We start from the raw sequence: 16,665 nt of genomic DNA on the forward strand, positions 1-16,665 counted from the left end.
TGTTTTGACAGCTGGTGATTGTAAACAAACCATTTGACATTTGTCACATGGCAATGTTTTTGTTTACATACGGCGGAAGGATACATAGTGACATTAAAGTAGATCCGGTGAAAAGCAGGGCTTCAGAAAAGTAGGAGGTTACCGTGGATGGACTATAACTGAAATTTACAGGTGTGCTATTCAACACTGGGGTAGTAAAATAAACATAGCGCTAAATGAATTCACGCAATCTGAAGACATGCTAATCGAGGTATTGGTGTACTATAGTAGACCCTCTGTAACACAAAACAAAATTAACTAAACATTTATTCTACATGATAAAATTGAAAAACCTTTCAATATGTGTTACTAAATATGCAATATTTTAGATATTATTAGGAAAAGTAATTTTATTAAAATTGACAAGGAATGAAATAACATATTATATAAACTTGAAGAGCCCAACGTGAAATTGCTCAAATAAATGTTGTTGCATATTTCTTAAGTTTAAATATGTATATTTTTTCAGAGTGTGCTGCAATCTATCTGACCACTAAAGCATTCCAAGTTGCGTAGTGTGTAGTGTATTGTGTCTGTGCTAAAGTCGCTCGGGCTGGGATGAAATTTGCTTTTAAGAAACAAATAGGTAGAATGTTATCCCAAAGCTGAACTTTTGTACAGTGGCAGTTTAAACGTTTCTCCTTAACATAAGGAGACAAAAGTTTTATTGCCGCAAACCTTGTGTGCGACACCAAAATCGTGCAGTTACACCCTAAATGATAAGTTCTTCCATTAATCCTGAAAAATTCATTTTCGTAAATGCAATTTATGTAGTAGATTCTTGGTATGGACATCAAGATAATCTAGAAACATTTCCCTATGTGGTAATAGTGATAAATAATACAACATTTTAACATCTTATCAATAATAGAAATTTAAATAATGTAAGTTAAGAATCAGCTTCTAACCAATTTAATGGAAACATAAATACCTACTAATGACACAAACATGATGAGCCTGTGTACATAACCGTTGTTGCACCGGTCACATGGTTGTGCTATGAGGCTAGGACATGATGGTAGTAAGGGGAGTGGCATGTGTGTGGGTGCAGCCTGATGTTCTGGACGGACGTGAGCGCGAAGCCGCGCATCCTGCGCGCGCTGATGGACGGCCAGAAGAGGAGCGTGATCGTGCAGGACCTCGACAGCTTCGCAGCGCTCGCGGTCGACCGCAACGACGACCTCTTGTTCTGGGCGCACCTCAACAAGATTGAGACGTCCGACTTGAGCGGCAAACACAGGTACCGTAACTTCTTGTATCACCGCTTGGCAATCGAATGTAACGTTTGGTTTTCTGGTTTGATTGAAATGCACTAAACTAAGAATCAAGAGACAGAGTGTGGACCTAACACATTTACACTCCTCGGAAGTTACTTTTTTTCTCTTTCTTAAGTAAGGTGAGGATGGTTAGTTGAATCGTGACTGGAAATCTGCAGCACACACTTGATCGAATTTAAAATTCCTTGTCCTTAATTTCTAAACACTTGTGTGTACAATTGTCAACAGAAAACAGCACTGTTTTACATGTGTCCTGGCTTATCTTTACACCACAAGCATCATATACCAGTTGAGCTATAACTATAAGGAAAACTATCTACAGGTCGTCTATCTGCTTGCGTCATGCTTGTTACAAATACTTTTATGGATCTTGCCTTAGAGAGAGATAGTTGGTTCTAGGATGTTCCTAGGGTGCGAGGGAGCAGAATACAATCATTGTTGCTAGACATAGCAACAGGTTGTTTCTCCACAGGCCGTGGTACTGCATGGTGAAGAGCCACAACAGGTGGTTGCTCTTTGAATGTGGTGTGGTTCTCATTCACTGGTGACGTCACAGTTGGTTCATCCGGTTGAAGGTAGGTGTCGCTGATGTGAGAAGTGCTGGTGTTATTATTAATAAAAATCTTGAGTGCGGTGTCTCAAGCCTGAGCAGTGAGACACAAGCATGTGTGAGTTGGTGGGCGGAGACCTTAGCCACTTGCCTACCAGATCATTTGTGGGATAAATAAATAAATAAAGACTTTACATTTTCAAAGTATGTCTTATAGTACTAGTGACTAGGCCTGTGCTAATATTCAAATAAACTCTGAAATATTAACATTTTGAAATAACAAATATTTGTTTCCTTACGAATACAGTGGAACCTCGTTACTACGAGAGCTGACAACGGCAGCAAAAATTCTCTTAACAACGTACTCGTAATAACCGAATATAAAAAATTAAAGTCAAGTTAGATTCTGGACCGTCCAAACAGTCTTAATTTCACACCGTAACTTGAAAACTGTGCACTATAGTGAAAAAATGTGTCGAATAAAAGTTGTAGCAAATTAAATTACGAATAGAAAGTATCTCTATGGAATTTTTTGTATCTACGATGGGTGCCGTTCAAGGTGGCGGTGGGAAGGTATGTGAAGCGGTAAAAAAAAAAAAAAAAAAAAAGCGAAGGAAGAAGGAAGAAAGGAAGGGTGTTGGCTGGTCTATTTTTAGATTTATCCCTTCGCCGCCTTAGGAGGGGAAGCAGCTGGCGCAGTCAAGAGAAAGAGAGAAAGCACATGTTGTTTGTCACCAGTCCTTCCTCCCATGACCCTTGCTTATACCCAGTCCGTCTGGCGCCCGCGTAGCCACACAGCTGTCTGTATCTACTGCGTGAACATTTTATTTTTCAACTGACGGTGTTTTGCCTTTTCTGAAGATGCCATTCAAATCACTCGTACTTACGAAAGGGCCTATAAGGAGGCACTCGTAATAACCGGTTTAATTTAGTATGATTTACGGAGTCAAACTGACGCATTACAAAACTCGTAACAACGAAGGTCTCGTAGTATCCGTACTCGTAGTAATGAGGTTCCACTTTATTTGACACAGAATACCTCATGAGTTTGTCATACACCAATGTTCACTGTTGAGGTTAAGTCATTTGTGTGATAAATACCCGTATTTGAAGTTTTAATGGGGTAATTAAAAATGTAAACAATAAGCAACGTTTTAAACATACAAGTATTCAAAGTTTTTTTTCACTATTGTCTCGCTAAACAGTAACAGAAAGCAGTTTTGTCATGAATGAAATGTTGCAGTAGAAAGCATAGGAAATCTCATGCAAAAACCCACAGTTGCATCACAGAAACCTGTGGAGATGGACGTGATGATTGTGTACAGTGTCGGTTCATGACGACGAGAGGGAAGGAGAACCACGAACACTGCTGCGTGGCCACGCACGCACTCTCTCTCATTGGCTGGTTTCCTCTCGCCAAGCGCCACAGCACGGCGGCAGACAGCCACGTCACTTGCCGCACAATGTAGCGTAACCTAGCTGATTGCTTTACACTCACTGCTCAAATATTTTAACTGAACAATTTATATTTACTCCTGAAACCAAAGAGGCCAGTTATTTAAGCAGTAGTGCAATGTTAGGTTTTTTTTACACAAAATGGAAATTTTTGCATTTGGGTTTCAGTACAGTTTATTAAACAAAAAAAAACAGCATAAAATCTGTGATTCATATGCAGGTAAATATGGTACTATAGCCTGGCACACTCTAGTGGCAACAGCTGCTGCTAAAGATCAAGCCCTCCGGCATGTATTTATTTAAATTTAATTTTTTGAATGTGGCCCTCCCTCCCAGACATCAATAATACCATAAGACATACTTTGAAAGCATATGTTACTTATTCATTTCTGTATCCCACAACTAAGCTTGTAGCCCCGTGGCTGCCCGCTACTGAAGCATACTTGCATCCCTCAGTTCAAGCCCAAACCTCCGCACTCAAGATTTTCATGAAAAACAACACCAGCGCTTCAACCTGATGACCCAACAGTGAAGTCACCAGCAGCAGCAACCTGTTGCTATGTCTGACAACTAGGGGTGTGCGAATAGTGGATTTTGATGGTCGAATATTTTTGAATCGAATAGTAAAATTTTCGAATAGAATGCGATAAGTTTCAAAGTCGAATAGTTGTAACATATATATATATATATATATATATATTATATATAATATATATGTTTTATCACACTGAACAATGGCGGGTTTTCATATACATATTTAGTTTATACAAGATATTTTCTGTGAATGAAACCACACAAAAAAAAGTTCACTTAGTATTTTTAAGAGTTATTGAGGACATTAATTTTTATTTCATATATAATAATATTTAATAATTGTTATCTATTTTATATTTGATGTAAATATTGGTCCAAATATAAGGCAACCATTTTTACATAAACGAGAAATGATAAAATTGGAAGTCGCCTTATTTTCGCACCCAAGACGTCAGCACCGCAAACATTAGTTCCAACCTGAAAGCTACAGTAGAAACATTGTTAAACAAAGTGTTCACGATTTTTTATATTAACTAAAACTTCGTTACATCACACTGGGAAAACGATAAATCCACCCAATATTGCAGTAGTTCACAATTGTTTAAAGTTGAAAATTAAAATATTTGTTCTTGAGTAAAAATGTGAATGTTGAAGCATCTCAAAATGGCAACCTTTTATTACACATATCATATTTGTACTTTGTTTACAATCGCGTGTTAACATTTACGTTAATTTAATTTCAGATTTTTAACGGAAATATTTGTACTAAAATATCACACCTATTTTCAGAACGTTTGTTTACGTTTACAAACAGAAAATGTTAAGAACATTTCGGATGTAAGGTTTGGAAATTCATGGCTGCCAACTGTTTTCCACAATATTTCTTTGTTGTAAAACGAACATGGCCGAACACGCACGAAGACGCCATATTTACAGGAATTTGGTACGTTGCTTCAAAAGCTATTTTAATAATTTCACAATAATCCACTCTTTATTTATGTAAAAACCTTTCAAACAACATAATTATCTTAGATTATTCTTTAAAATTCATACGACAGAGACTCTCTGTCAGAGAGTAATATGAACAAATATTCGCGGTCACGTCACCGAAGTTATTCATGGCCGTATGCTTCAACATGGCAGCTAGCCACTTGTTTTGTTCCGGCAAGCTGCATTCTTTGTTTGCTTTGTTACGTTTAACACTACTAAATAGTAATACGTAGCTGTGAAACGGAAAGTTAAATGCGGTATACATAAATACAAAAAGGATTTATCAACCTAAAATGTATGTCTAATGAATTTTCACATTAATTTCTACCAAAAATATTTTTGCATTTGTTTGGCCTCCTGAAACTGCAGGTCGCCTTATATTCTCAATTTTAAATTTTGCTATTCGACTTACGAATGTGAATAGTTCGTCAGTTACTATTTGCAACTATTCATGTTTACGAATATTCGCACAACCCTACTGACAACACACAGGCACATCTCCCCACTTGTGTTCCACGGATGCGAGTGGCGTGTGACAGGCGCGTGCTGGTGGTGTACGAGCTGACATGCTAGCTGTGCGTGTGACAGGCGCGTGCTGGTGGTGTACGAGCTGACATGCTAGCTGTGCGTGTGACAGGCGCGTGCTGGTGGTGTACGAGCTGACATGCTAGCTGTGCGTGTGACAGGCGCGTGCTGGTGGTGTACGAGCTGACATGCTAGCTGTGCGTGTGACAGGCGCGTGCTGGTGGTGTACGAGCTGACATGCTAGCTGTGCGTGTGACAGGCACGTGCTGGTGGTGTACGAGCTGACATGCTAGCTGTGCGTGTGACAGGCGCGTGCTGGTGGTGTACGAGCTGACATGCTAGCTGTGCGTGTGACAGGCGCGTGCTGGTGGTGTACGAGCTGACATGCTAGCTGTGCGTGTGACAGGCGCGTGCTGGTGGTGTACGAGCTGACATGCTAGCTGTGCGTGTGACAGGCGCGTGCTGGTGGTGTACGAGCTGACATGCTAGCTGTGCGTGTGACGCAGGCGCGTGCTGGTGGTGTACGAGCTGACATGCTAGCTGCGCGTGTGACAGGCGCGTGCTGGTGGTGTACGAGCTGACATGCTAGCTGTGCGTGTGACAGGCGCGTGCTGGTGGTGTACGAGCTGACATGCTAGCTGTGCGTGTGACGCAGGCGCGTGCTGGTGGTGTACGAGCTGACATGCTAGCTGCGCGTGTGACAGGCGCGTGCTGGTGGTGTACGAGCGGATGGAGGAGTCGAGCCTGGCCGTGCTGGGGGACCACGTGTACTGGCTGGACCGCGACCTGCAGCGGATAGAGCGCGCCGACAAGCGCACGGGGGGAGCTCGCCAGGCGCTGCCCGCGCGCGTCAGCCAGCTCACGGCCCTCGTCGCCGTGCAGCTGCCCAGCGCCAAGGTAGCCCGTCCGTGTGTCTGCATTACATGACATGCCCTATCCACAGTGTTGTTTCACACGTACATGTTCGTCATTTACTCTTCAAAACACTGGTGAAGATCCCATTTCCGAATACTAGTCTGTTGTATGCCATAGATTTGTAACACTGCTAACAAACTATGAAAATAAAATATATTTAATGTTTACATGTTACTACTACAACGGCAATTGATAGTGACACATTGTGTATTTTTATATCGTTGACTATTTAGTCAAAATGGAAGATGGCTTTATTTTTGTCTGCAACAGAAGTTATTACGTATATTATTTATGTAGTCCTTTTTGTTTTTAAATGTGCATTGATTCACTTTCGAAAATGTTTAAGGATGACCAGTTTTGCAGTCGGGACATTCATTTCTAACCATTAAATGGCAGAATAAATTGAAAAAAATACAAAGTCAATTTTTCTGTTTGTTTTATATAATTTCGTACGATTGTGCTCACAGTTGACTTTGTTAAACCTAAAGTGCGACCAACATCAATGTGGCCTTCATGATAATCTGCAAGCCGTAATATTTCTAGTTTTGTCTCAAGTACTTGAACACCATGCATTATGCTCTCACTTGATATAAGGTTATGGAGTTGTAGGATTTTGGTATGTCCATTTAATGGTGTAGAAAAGTACTACTATAGAAGATAGTTGTTTTTTTTTTTTTTCTTCTGGGGGGGGGGGGGGGGGGGGGGGTAATTAAAAATTTCCAAAAAAAGTATTTTTGATTACCATCTATGTTGCTAAATCTAACTGGTTCATAAAGAATTTGATGATTGTGATGTCTGCGAAGTCTAGGATGGTAACGGGAGTCTTTTCTCCATTAATAATTTTTAAGAAAGAATTATACTTCCTGACATGTTTTTGAGTCAATTTCTAAGAAGGTGGGTACCTAATGCTGTTATTAGTTTACCAGTAGTTTACCATTTTAACAAGTGGTTAGGTACATTAAAAATAGAGTTAAATTTTGTAAACAGTTGGTTACTTTGGGAAAGCTACATTTGAAATACTGTAAAGTTATGTTAATAAGGAACTAAGAAGTTATAAGGTAGCTTTTTAAAATCCTAATCAACTGTTCTTACTATTTTATAGTTTTTTAAATGTAGTTAACCATTCAAACAATTTTACAATATTTTTGAAGTAGTTAACCTTCGTAACCTACAGTCTACATGATTCTAAAGTATGTATTTGAATTGTAATTACCATGTTTATTCGCATAATTGTCGTACATTTTATACTAAAATCAAGTTTGAAAGTTAGGGGATTTTTATGCGAAAAACACATTTTTTTAGGTGGTTATTCATAAAAAACAAAACATATCCATTGAAAGTAGGTTTATTTAAAAAGTAGAGTGTGCAAAAGCACGCCAAACAATTTACAGTGGAACCTCGTAATTACGAGTATGGGATACTACGAGACCTTTAAACTTATGACAGTTTTTTAATGCACCGTCTGTTTGACTACATCATACTACCGTATTTTTAACTGGTTATTACGAGTGCTTCCTTTTTGGCCCTTTATAATTAGGAGTGATTTAAATAGCATCTTCAAACAAGGAAAAACACTGCCTGTTGGGAAAAAAACCAAACGTTGAAGTAGTAACCACAGACTGGCTAGCGAGGGGCAGGAGGGGTAGGAGTGGGCGGGACTCTCTCTCGGCAGAGACTGTTTGCCCTTCCCCTGGCTTGTGGTGGAGGGGGAGATCTAGAAGTAAACCAGCGTGGCTCGATGTGTGTGTGTATGTGCGTTCTTGTTTGTGAGCGTGAGAGACCACGTATCCCCTCCCTTCAACACCAACTTGACAGGTTTTGTGATGCAGTATGCGTGTATTCCAAATACTACCTGCTTTGTACTGTGCCCCAACAAAATTGTTTTTGCTTGCATATATTATTATATCATTTACTTATTGAAATATTTACACCTATTTTCTCGGAATGAAGTGCTCTCGTTACTACTAAGCTTAATAATATACAGTAAAATACTGTAATTAGTAATTAATAGTCTGTGCTTGCTGACTTCATACTAAGGCCGGCCGCACACCGGATACGGCGCGGCACGGCACGGCGCGGCGAGACGTTTTGCCTTGCCGCGCCGCGCCCGATGGTTAAGAGCAGCACGCGGCGCGGCACGGCGTGGGAAAGCAATTTGAGCAGACGCTCAGTGGATTGAAGAATTCAGACAAGTGAACTTGTGTGTTTGATAGATTGATACATATTTTGTGAAATCAGTTTTCAGTCTGTGACATGTGAAAATGAACGCAGAAGAAGAAGAGGCGACTGTAATAGCGTTGTGGTACTTCCTAAAGTCAATAGATGATTCCCCCAAGAGACAAATCTGGGTGCATCCTATCAATGAAAGACGTAACACAAAACTGTTTATTGCTGAGCTAAGAGCAGATCCGGAAAAGTTTTATAATTATTGTCGTATGAAACCGGCAACATTTGATTTCATTCTTGGATTAATTTCTCCATCCATCCAAAAACAAAACACCAACTATAGGCTGAGCATAACTCCAGAAGAACGACTACTGATCACATTAAGGTAAGATTATTTTTATTAACTGCACATTATTCAATTTGTTAACTATAATTCGTTCATGTAGTATCCCCTAAAAAACAAATAATTACTTAAAATGTATAAAATAACCTGTGACAACCTCGGGTAGTAAAATGCCAGGTTTCAAACGTTACAAATGCTATTTTTATTGAGAAAACAATACAAAATATTTGTGGTCAATCATGGAAATTGATGATATTGTTCACCGTGAGTTGTACCATCATTATAGTTTACGCCATGCAACTGGTTAATCAGAGGAAAGAACTGATGGTTCAACGTTGAGCTTGAGGACGAAGCCACTGAAGCAGGGGACGGAGTGTAGCGACTCTGCTCACTATCTTGATCCTCCAACTGGCTATGCAATTTTGCCATGACCGATGATTTGAAGAGGCGTTGTCTTTTTGGAGAAAGCGTTTCAGCTTCGGACACTAAACTTTTAAAAAATGTTAACATTGCACTATCAGAATTTTCCTCTCCAGCTTTACGTTTTTCTGTGACAGTTTTTAGGTATTCCACCATTGGTGCAGCCACTATATCTGCTGTAGTTCTTCTTTGTTTTTTTGAGGGGTTAAAGTTGTTTTGCTTTTCAATAAGTGGTTGAGGATCGTCTTCAACCTCTCCCTGTTCTTGTGATTCGTTTAATATGTCTTGGGTCACATCGGTGTTATTTTGCAAAAAGTCATCTAAACTACCTGTCATTTTCTGCGTAGTACCAATCCAAGGTTGGAGGAAGCTCATAGCATCAAATAAGTGCCACTTTTTCTTTTGTTGCTTGGAACCACTGGGTGTCTTTTTCAACTCCTTTACGTATCTAACGTATGAGCCACGTAGATTGGTCCACTTTTTCTTGCATGTGTTACCTAAAAAGAAACCAGAAGTTACGAAAGAGCACTAAATAAAATAAAAGTGGTAAACTTATTTTCCATACTGAAACAAATCAATTCCACATCTTAACAATATTATTTGTAATATTTAATTGTGGGAAAAATTGTAAGCAACTCTATTATCTTGTCCTTTTTTACAGATTTCTTGCAACCGGTGATCGGTTCCAGTATATGCATTTCAACCATCGAGTTGGCGCTACTACTGCAGGAAAGATTGTAGCAGAAACATATACTGCCATTTGGTCCGTAATGTCTCCAATGTTCCTAATGACTGATCCATCACCAGAGAAGTGGAAGGAAATATCAGTGAGGTTTGAAGAGCTATGGAATTTTCCAAATTGTTGCGGTGCTATTGATGGCAAGCACGTACGCATTGAAGCCCCATGGAATAGTGGCTCATTATTCTTTAATTACAAATCATACCACTCTATTATTCTACAAGCTATTGTTGACGCGGAAGGTAAATTTGTAGCAGTCGATGTTGGAGAAGCTGGAAAACACAGTGATGGAGGTGTATTTAATTCTTCAACATTTGGTCGTTTGTTTAACGATAAAAAACTGAACTTACCAAAGCCCAAAACTTTATTTAAGACAAAGACAACTGATTTTCCCTATGTCTTTGTTGCGGATGAAGCCTATGCCCTCAGCAGACACATGATGACCCCCTTCAACAAGAATTCTTTGACACGAGAACGAAGGATATACAACTATAGACAATCTAGAGCACGTAGAATTGTTGAATGTGCTTTCGGTATGATGGCGAAGAAATTTCGTGTTTTCGAATTGGCTATGTTAACTCATCCAGATAAGACAAAAATCATTGTGTTAGCGTGTTGCGTTCTCCACAATGTAATTAGAGTAAAAGAGGGTACTATGAGTCAGGTGTATGACGAAATGATGAACATTGAAGTTGAGTGTGACAATAAACAAGAGACTTCGAGGGCAAGAGCAGCTAAAGCTGCTTACAACATCAGAGAGAACTTTAAAGAATACTTCAACACTGAAGGTTCAGTACCATGGCAAGACCAAATGGCTTTTGTATAAACAACATGATTTGTTATTGACTGTATTATGTATAGAAGATGTGTTAAATAAAGTATGACTATTTCTGAATGAATTAATGTTGCTGTTATTTTATTCTTAATGTCTTACAATATGCAGTAAGTTTCATCAATATCGGTCAATAAACATACTTAAATTTTGAATTTCGGTAGCCACAATCGATTTTCGGCCGTTATTTTGGATTTTGGCAGATTGAATTTTGAAATTTCAAAAGAAATTACATCATATTCGTTTTAGCGACCAAAAATACAGCGTGAAACATAGTTTCATCAAAATCGGTCAACAAACAACAAATATTGTTTTTTTTTGCCGCCATATTGGTTTTTTGAAAACTAGGGTCACTAAAAAAGATATTGTTTTATGTCGTAAATAAGTGTTAGGGTTTACAAGTGTGAGCGCTCAGTTTGGTAAAATTTTGCCGCTTTATTTATTGAGGAACCTAAAACTCACAGTAGTATCAAAATTAACATGTAATCTTAAGGATGCAAGGGTATTTTCAGCCCCACATAACAGCCCGCACTATAAAAATGTTCAATTTTGTGATTTTTTTTTCCAGTCCAAATATAGAGGAGAACCCACATTTCAAATTTCAAGTTTCTACGATATCGGGAAGTGGGTTATTTTTAATTGTTTCAGTGATTTTAAGGTGATGTTTTCTTGTAGTGACGTCATAAAACTGGCCGCTATCTTAAAACGGACGAGAGAAAGTAAAAGTCTTATATCTACATCGATCCGCTTAGGTATAAGGAACATACATGCAACAAAATATAAAAATCGGTCAACGCGTTTAGCCGTTATCGTAGGACAAAGAGACAGACAGACAGACAGACAGAAGTTTCTTGTAGCCATTTTTGGCCTATGCAACAATAACAAGTGCTAATATTAGGCCTAGCTTAAAACTTACAGGGAAAATTCTTAGCTTATTTCGTTGTTGAACTATCTTATTATTAAAATACTCGCACAACAGATAGTACTAAAGACAGGCGTATAACAACATTTACCTGGTACACTCAGCTCTTTGCCAATGTCGTTCCAAATTTTGGTAAATATGTATTGTACGGATTAGCGCCAAAAAAAATCGTACAAATATGAAATAACTTTCATTATATGCTATCTTACGTCCTCTTTTCAGAACCGCCTGCGGAGATAAAAAATTCCAAATACTTTTGGAGATATGGCCGTTCTTATTTTGCTATACCAGACGTGTGTAATAATTTGACCGTCGCCATTTTATATTTTGCCGTGCGCGCGTGAATGTCTAAATAACAGAAATTTTCCATTAGGTAAGGTTAGTTACATTATAAATACTTCAAAATAAACCGAAATTAAAAATAATATCAATTTATTTTACATGTTGTATAGTTTTAAGTATTTATAATGTAACTGACCTGACCTAACAAAATGGGACAAAGGTAGATTAGGTCAGGTCAGCTACATTATAAATACTTTGAAACTGAACAGACATTAAAAATAATAAAATTAATTTTTTTGGTTGTTTAGTTTTAAAGTATTTATAATGTAGCTGACCTGACCTAACAAACCGGGAAAAAGGATGAACAGAATAAACTCACGTAAGTTTCTTTTGACATGATGTATTCGTTCACGTGAGAGTCCTAAGATCCACATAAAGTTCTGCCATTCCCGATTACACCCGAATATTCACCTTCGGCCAACCTCGGGATTTATTTATTTTTGCGCAGGAAAAATGAATTGAAATATTAAAAGTGGTCGGATAGATTAGCTACATTAAAACACTTTAAAACCATTTGGATGGTTAGTTAGGTTAGTATAGCTACATTAAAATAAACAGAGAAATATTAATATTAATAAATAAACCCGAGGTTGGCCGAAGGTGAATTGTTCGGGTGTAATCGGGAATGGCAGAACTTTATGTGCATCTTAGGTTTCTCCGTTCGGGAACATCGCAAAAAAAAAAAATCATACTTGTAAACAAGCAACCGTTATCGCCGCATGAGTGCACAGGATGAAAATTAAAAAATTCGATATCTCCAAAAGTATTTGGAATTTCTTATCTCAGCCGGGTTTAATGAAAAGAGGAAGTTTAAGAGCACAGAATAAAGGTATTTTCGGATTTTTAAAATTTTTTTTAAAAAAAATCGCCAAAAAATGAAGATTAAAAAATTCGATATCTCCTAAAGTAATTGGAATTTTTTATCTCCGCAGGCGGTTCTGAAGAGAGGACGTAAGATAGCATATAATGAAAGTTATTTCATATTTGTACGATTTTTTTTGACGCTAATCCGTACAATACATATTTACCCAAATTTTTGAGATGACGTCCACATTATGGTGTTCCTTTAACGATGTATTGTAAATTGGTGGGTTGTTTTGTACATAAAACAACAACCTGTCAACATCAACACTAGTAACTGCATCAACATCATCCTCCTGGCTTGCCATTTTCGTTTGACAGACAAACAACTGCTACACGCCACTACCACTGCCTCTCAACTACGATTCTCGCGCATGCGCAGAACGCTTTGCATCAAGCCTCTTGCCCGAAAGACGAAACTTGACAAGGCAGTACAAGGCGCCTTGCGGCGCCGCCTCGCCGCGCCATGCCGTGCACGATGCAGTGTGCGGCACCTCCATTGATAGCAATACAAACCACATCGCATGCGGCACCTTACGGCAAAACGCCGCGCCGTGACGTGCCGCGCCGTATCCGGTGTGCGGCCGGCCTAACAGTCATAAATATACTTGTGGTTTGTTAATATTAGTGATGAGTCGAGTCACCCTATTTCAGCATCGAGTCGAGTTCGAGTTAAACAAAGAAATTTATCTTCGAGTCGAGCTCGAGTCGAACTCATAGAAATTTGTCTTCGAGTCGAACTCGAGCCGACGTCATGGAAATTTGTCGAGATGAGTCAAACTTAGCGAGGTTCAAGTGGCAGAATGATGAGCGAAATTAATATGTTAAATATTTCTCAACATAATATATGTAATTAAATATGAAAACTTTGAATTATTGAAGGTTGCCCTATACATATGATTTTTTGTATTTTTTTTTTAATCTTCATACGGACGCTTTAAGTGAAAATGCACATCCAAGTGACTAATCAAACGTGAATTTGATGATGACTGAGTCTTGTAAATTTTTTTTCAGCACTTGCATTTAGCCGTCTGATGATCAAATTTTTCAAAAAATTCCCAAATCTCTTCTCTTGATTTCTATTCGTCACTTTGTGACGTTCCAGGCTGTACAAACATATCCATTCCACTAATACTAAACCGTTTATGATTAATACGACGCCGGCGACGCAAACTCAAGTGTAAACATAAACTTCAACAGCCTCAATTTTACGTTCGGCCATGGAAAACTGGTTGGAGATTTCAATTATTGTTGATATCGATTTGACAAAGTGGCAACATTCCCTGGCTGTATGATGACTTACGTAGGCCATTGGCCAAGAGTTAAAATGGCGGCTATCTAGTGTTTAGTAGTAAATATTATTTACCTCTAAAGCTGCCCAAATATTAACGTGGTCTTGTTCATGACTGAATCTAGAGAACATTTTTTAATTCCGTTATAGTTAAATAAAGGTATTTTGTTGCAGTTATAAATAATAAGTGCATATTGAAGGATGGGATACACTGTTTGCGGTTATAAACGATCGAAAATAAATAATCTTCCGACTTCGTTTTCAAGGTTTTCAGTGTTGGATCAGAGGTTTTCCACTAGGTAGGCCTAAATAATACATTTTATTTTAAAGTGCATGGTTTCGGATAAGTACCTTCACTATTGGAAATTGTGCAACATTATAGTCGAGCCAAAAACTAAACTTTGACGAGACTCGAGGACACGATCTTAATCAACTCGGTTTTCGAGTCGAGTTTAGTTTCGCCGGCTCGACTTGACTCGCTCGATTTTTCGAGTCTCGACCCATCACTAGTTAATATCATAAAGGTTTAGCTGCTATAAAATTGAAGTTAATACCAAATAATTATACCTATGCATGTACGATGTACCCCAAATATTAACATCATAGAAAATACACACACTTTTAGTCATTCAAATTCAGTTTTGGTGTACTTTTATTTTAAAATTAGGGTAGATTACGCCATTCAAAACATTTAGTTTTTCTTTGCATGAGTTGGATATTTAATTGTTCTTTAAGAATTAAAGTGTGACTCTTAAGTATCGGCTAACTGGGGACATTGGTTTATACAAAATAATATTTAACTGTTTTCTATCTACCAGTTTTCATAAAACACCAAGGTTGGACCAGATATTTTAATTATTAGTTTGTTATATTCTGCAGCTGTAAAAAAAAGATGCATCCGTCTGGCACACTTAGCCAGTGGTCCACCCTTGTTACCCCCCACCCTCTCCTGTCTGGCGCCTATCCAGGCAGGCGCCCGAGTGACGTGGGGGGCAGTCCGCCGGAGGAAGGGACGTGGAGAAACAGGAACTAGCACAGTTATCACGGTCTTGTCTTGAGCAGTGTTGAGTCAACTTTCCCTCTTCGGCCGCTGTGAATCACCGTAAACTAGTGATGTATGTGACGAAAATCTTCACGCATCTTTTCATAATGCCAACAATATTGTTTTCTCATGCTATTTATTTCCTGAGCTATTAATTGCAACATTTCATGACGAACACTGCAGCTATGGCTCGCAAGACTAGTGTCCATCTTTGATTTATGGAAACTTTCATTTGCTAGGCCTGAAGTGTTGGTATATTGAAGTGTTGCTTATTTATGTATTCCTCCAGTGTGGGTAGTTTTGTGAAAGAACAAGGAACTGAGTAGAGATAATAACTTGCCTCTGAGGGTGTGAACATAAATACAAGGAAGGGACGTGGAGGGCCTATCCAGCTGACAGAGAAAGACACATGGCTATCCAGCTGACAGAGAAAGACACATGGCTATCCAGCTGACAGAGAAAGACACATGCCTATCCAGCTGACAGAGAAAGACACATGGCTATCCAGCTGACAGAGAAAGACACATGGCTATCCAGCTGACAGAGAAAGACACATGGCTATCCAGCTGACAGAGAAAAACACATGGCTATCCAGCTGACAGAGAAAGACACATGGCTATCCAGCTGACAGAGAAAGACACATGGCTATCCAGCTGACAGAGAAAGACACATGGCTATCCAGCTGACAGAGAAAGACACATGGCTATCCAGCTGACAGAGAAAGACACATGCCTATCCAGCTGACAGAGAAAGACACATGGCTATTCAGCTGACAGAGAAAGACACATGGCTATCCAGCTGACAGAGAAAGACACATGGCTATCCAGCTGACAGAGAAAAACACATGGCTATCCAGCTGACAGAGAAAGACACATGCCTATCCAGCTGACAGAGAAAGACACATGCCTATCCAGCTGACAGAGAAAGACACATGGCTATCCAGCTGACAGAGAAAGACACATGGCTATCCAGCTGACAGAGAAAGACACATGGCTATCCAGCTGACAGAGAAAGACACATGGCTATCCAGCTGACAGAGAAAGACACATGGCTATCCAGCTGACAGAGAAAGACACATGGCTATCCAGCTGACAGAGAAAGACAAATGGCTATCCAGCTGACAGAGAAAGACACATGCCTATCCAGCTGACAGAGAAAGACACATGGCTATCCAGCTGACAGAGAAAGACACATGGCTATCCAGCTGACAGAGAAAGACACATGGCTATCCAGCTGACAGAGAAAGACACATGGCTATCCAGGTGACAGAAAGACACATGGCTATCCAACTGACAGAGAAAGACACATGCCTATCCATCTGACAGAGAAAGACACATGCCTATCCAGCTGACAGAGAAAGACACATGGCTATCCAGCTGACAGAGAAAGACACATGCCTATCCAGCTGACAGAGAAAGACAC

General features: G+C 39.2%; 1 protein-coding gene across 2 annotated transcripts in view; it reads left to right on the forward strand.

The window, feature by feature from the left end:
* Positions 1-16,665, forward strand: part of LOC134535726 (low-density lipoprotein receptor-related protein 6) — a 159,817-nt gene that overhangs the window by 107,455 nt on the left and 35,697 nt on the right. For both annotated transcript variants that reach the window (XM_063374942.1, XM_063374943.1), the window contains exons 18-19: positions 1,091-1,279; positions 6,075-6,267. In XM_063374942.1, the coding sequence (XP_063231012.1) occupies positions 1,091-1,279; positions 6,075-6,267 (382 nt within the window). The remainder of the gene's footprint in view (positions 1-1,090; positions 1,280-6,074; positions 6,268-16,665) is intronic.

The sequence above is a fragment of the Bacillus rossius genome, chromosome 10 (genome assembly GCF_032445375.1).
Source record: "Bacillus rossius redtenbacheri isolate Brsri chromosome 10, Brsri_v3, whole genome shotgun sequence".
NCBI classification, from domain to species: domain Eukaryota; kingdom Metazoa; phylum Arthropoda; class Insecta; order Phasmatodea; family Bacillidae; genus Bacillus; species Bacillus rossius.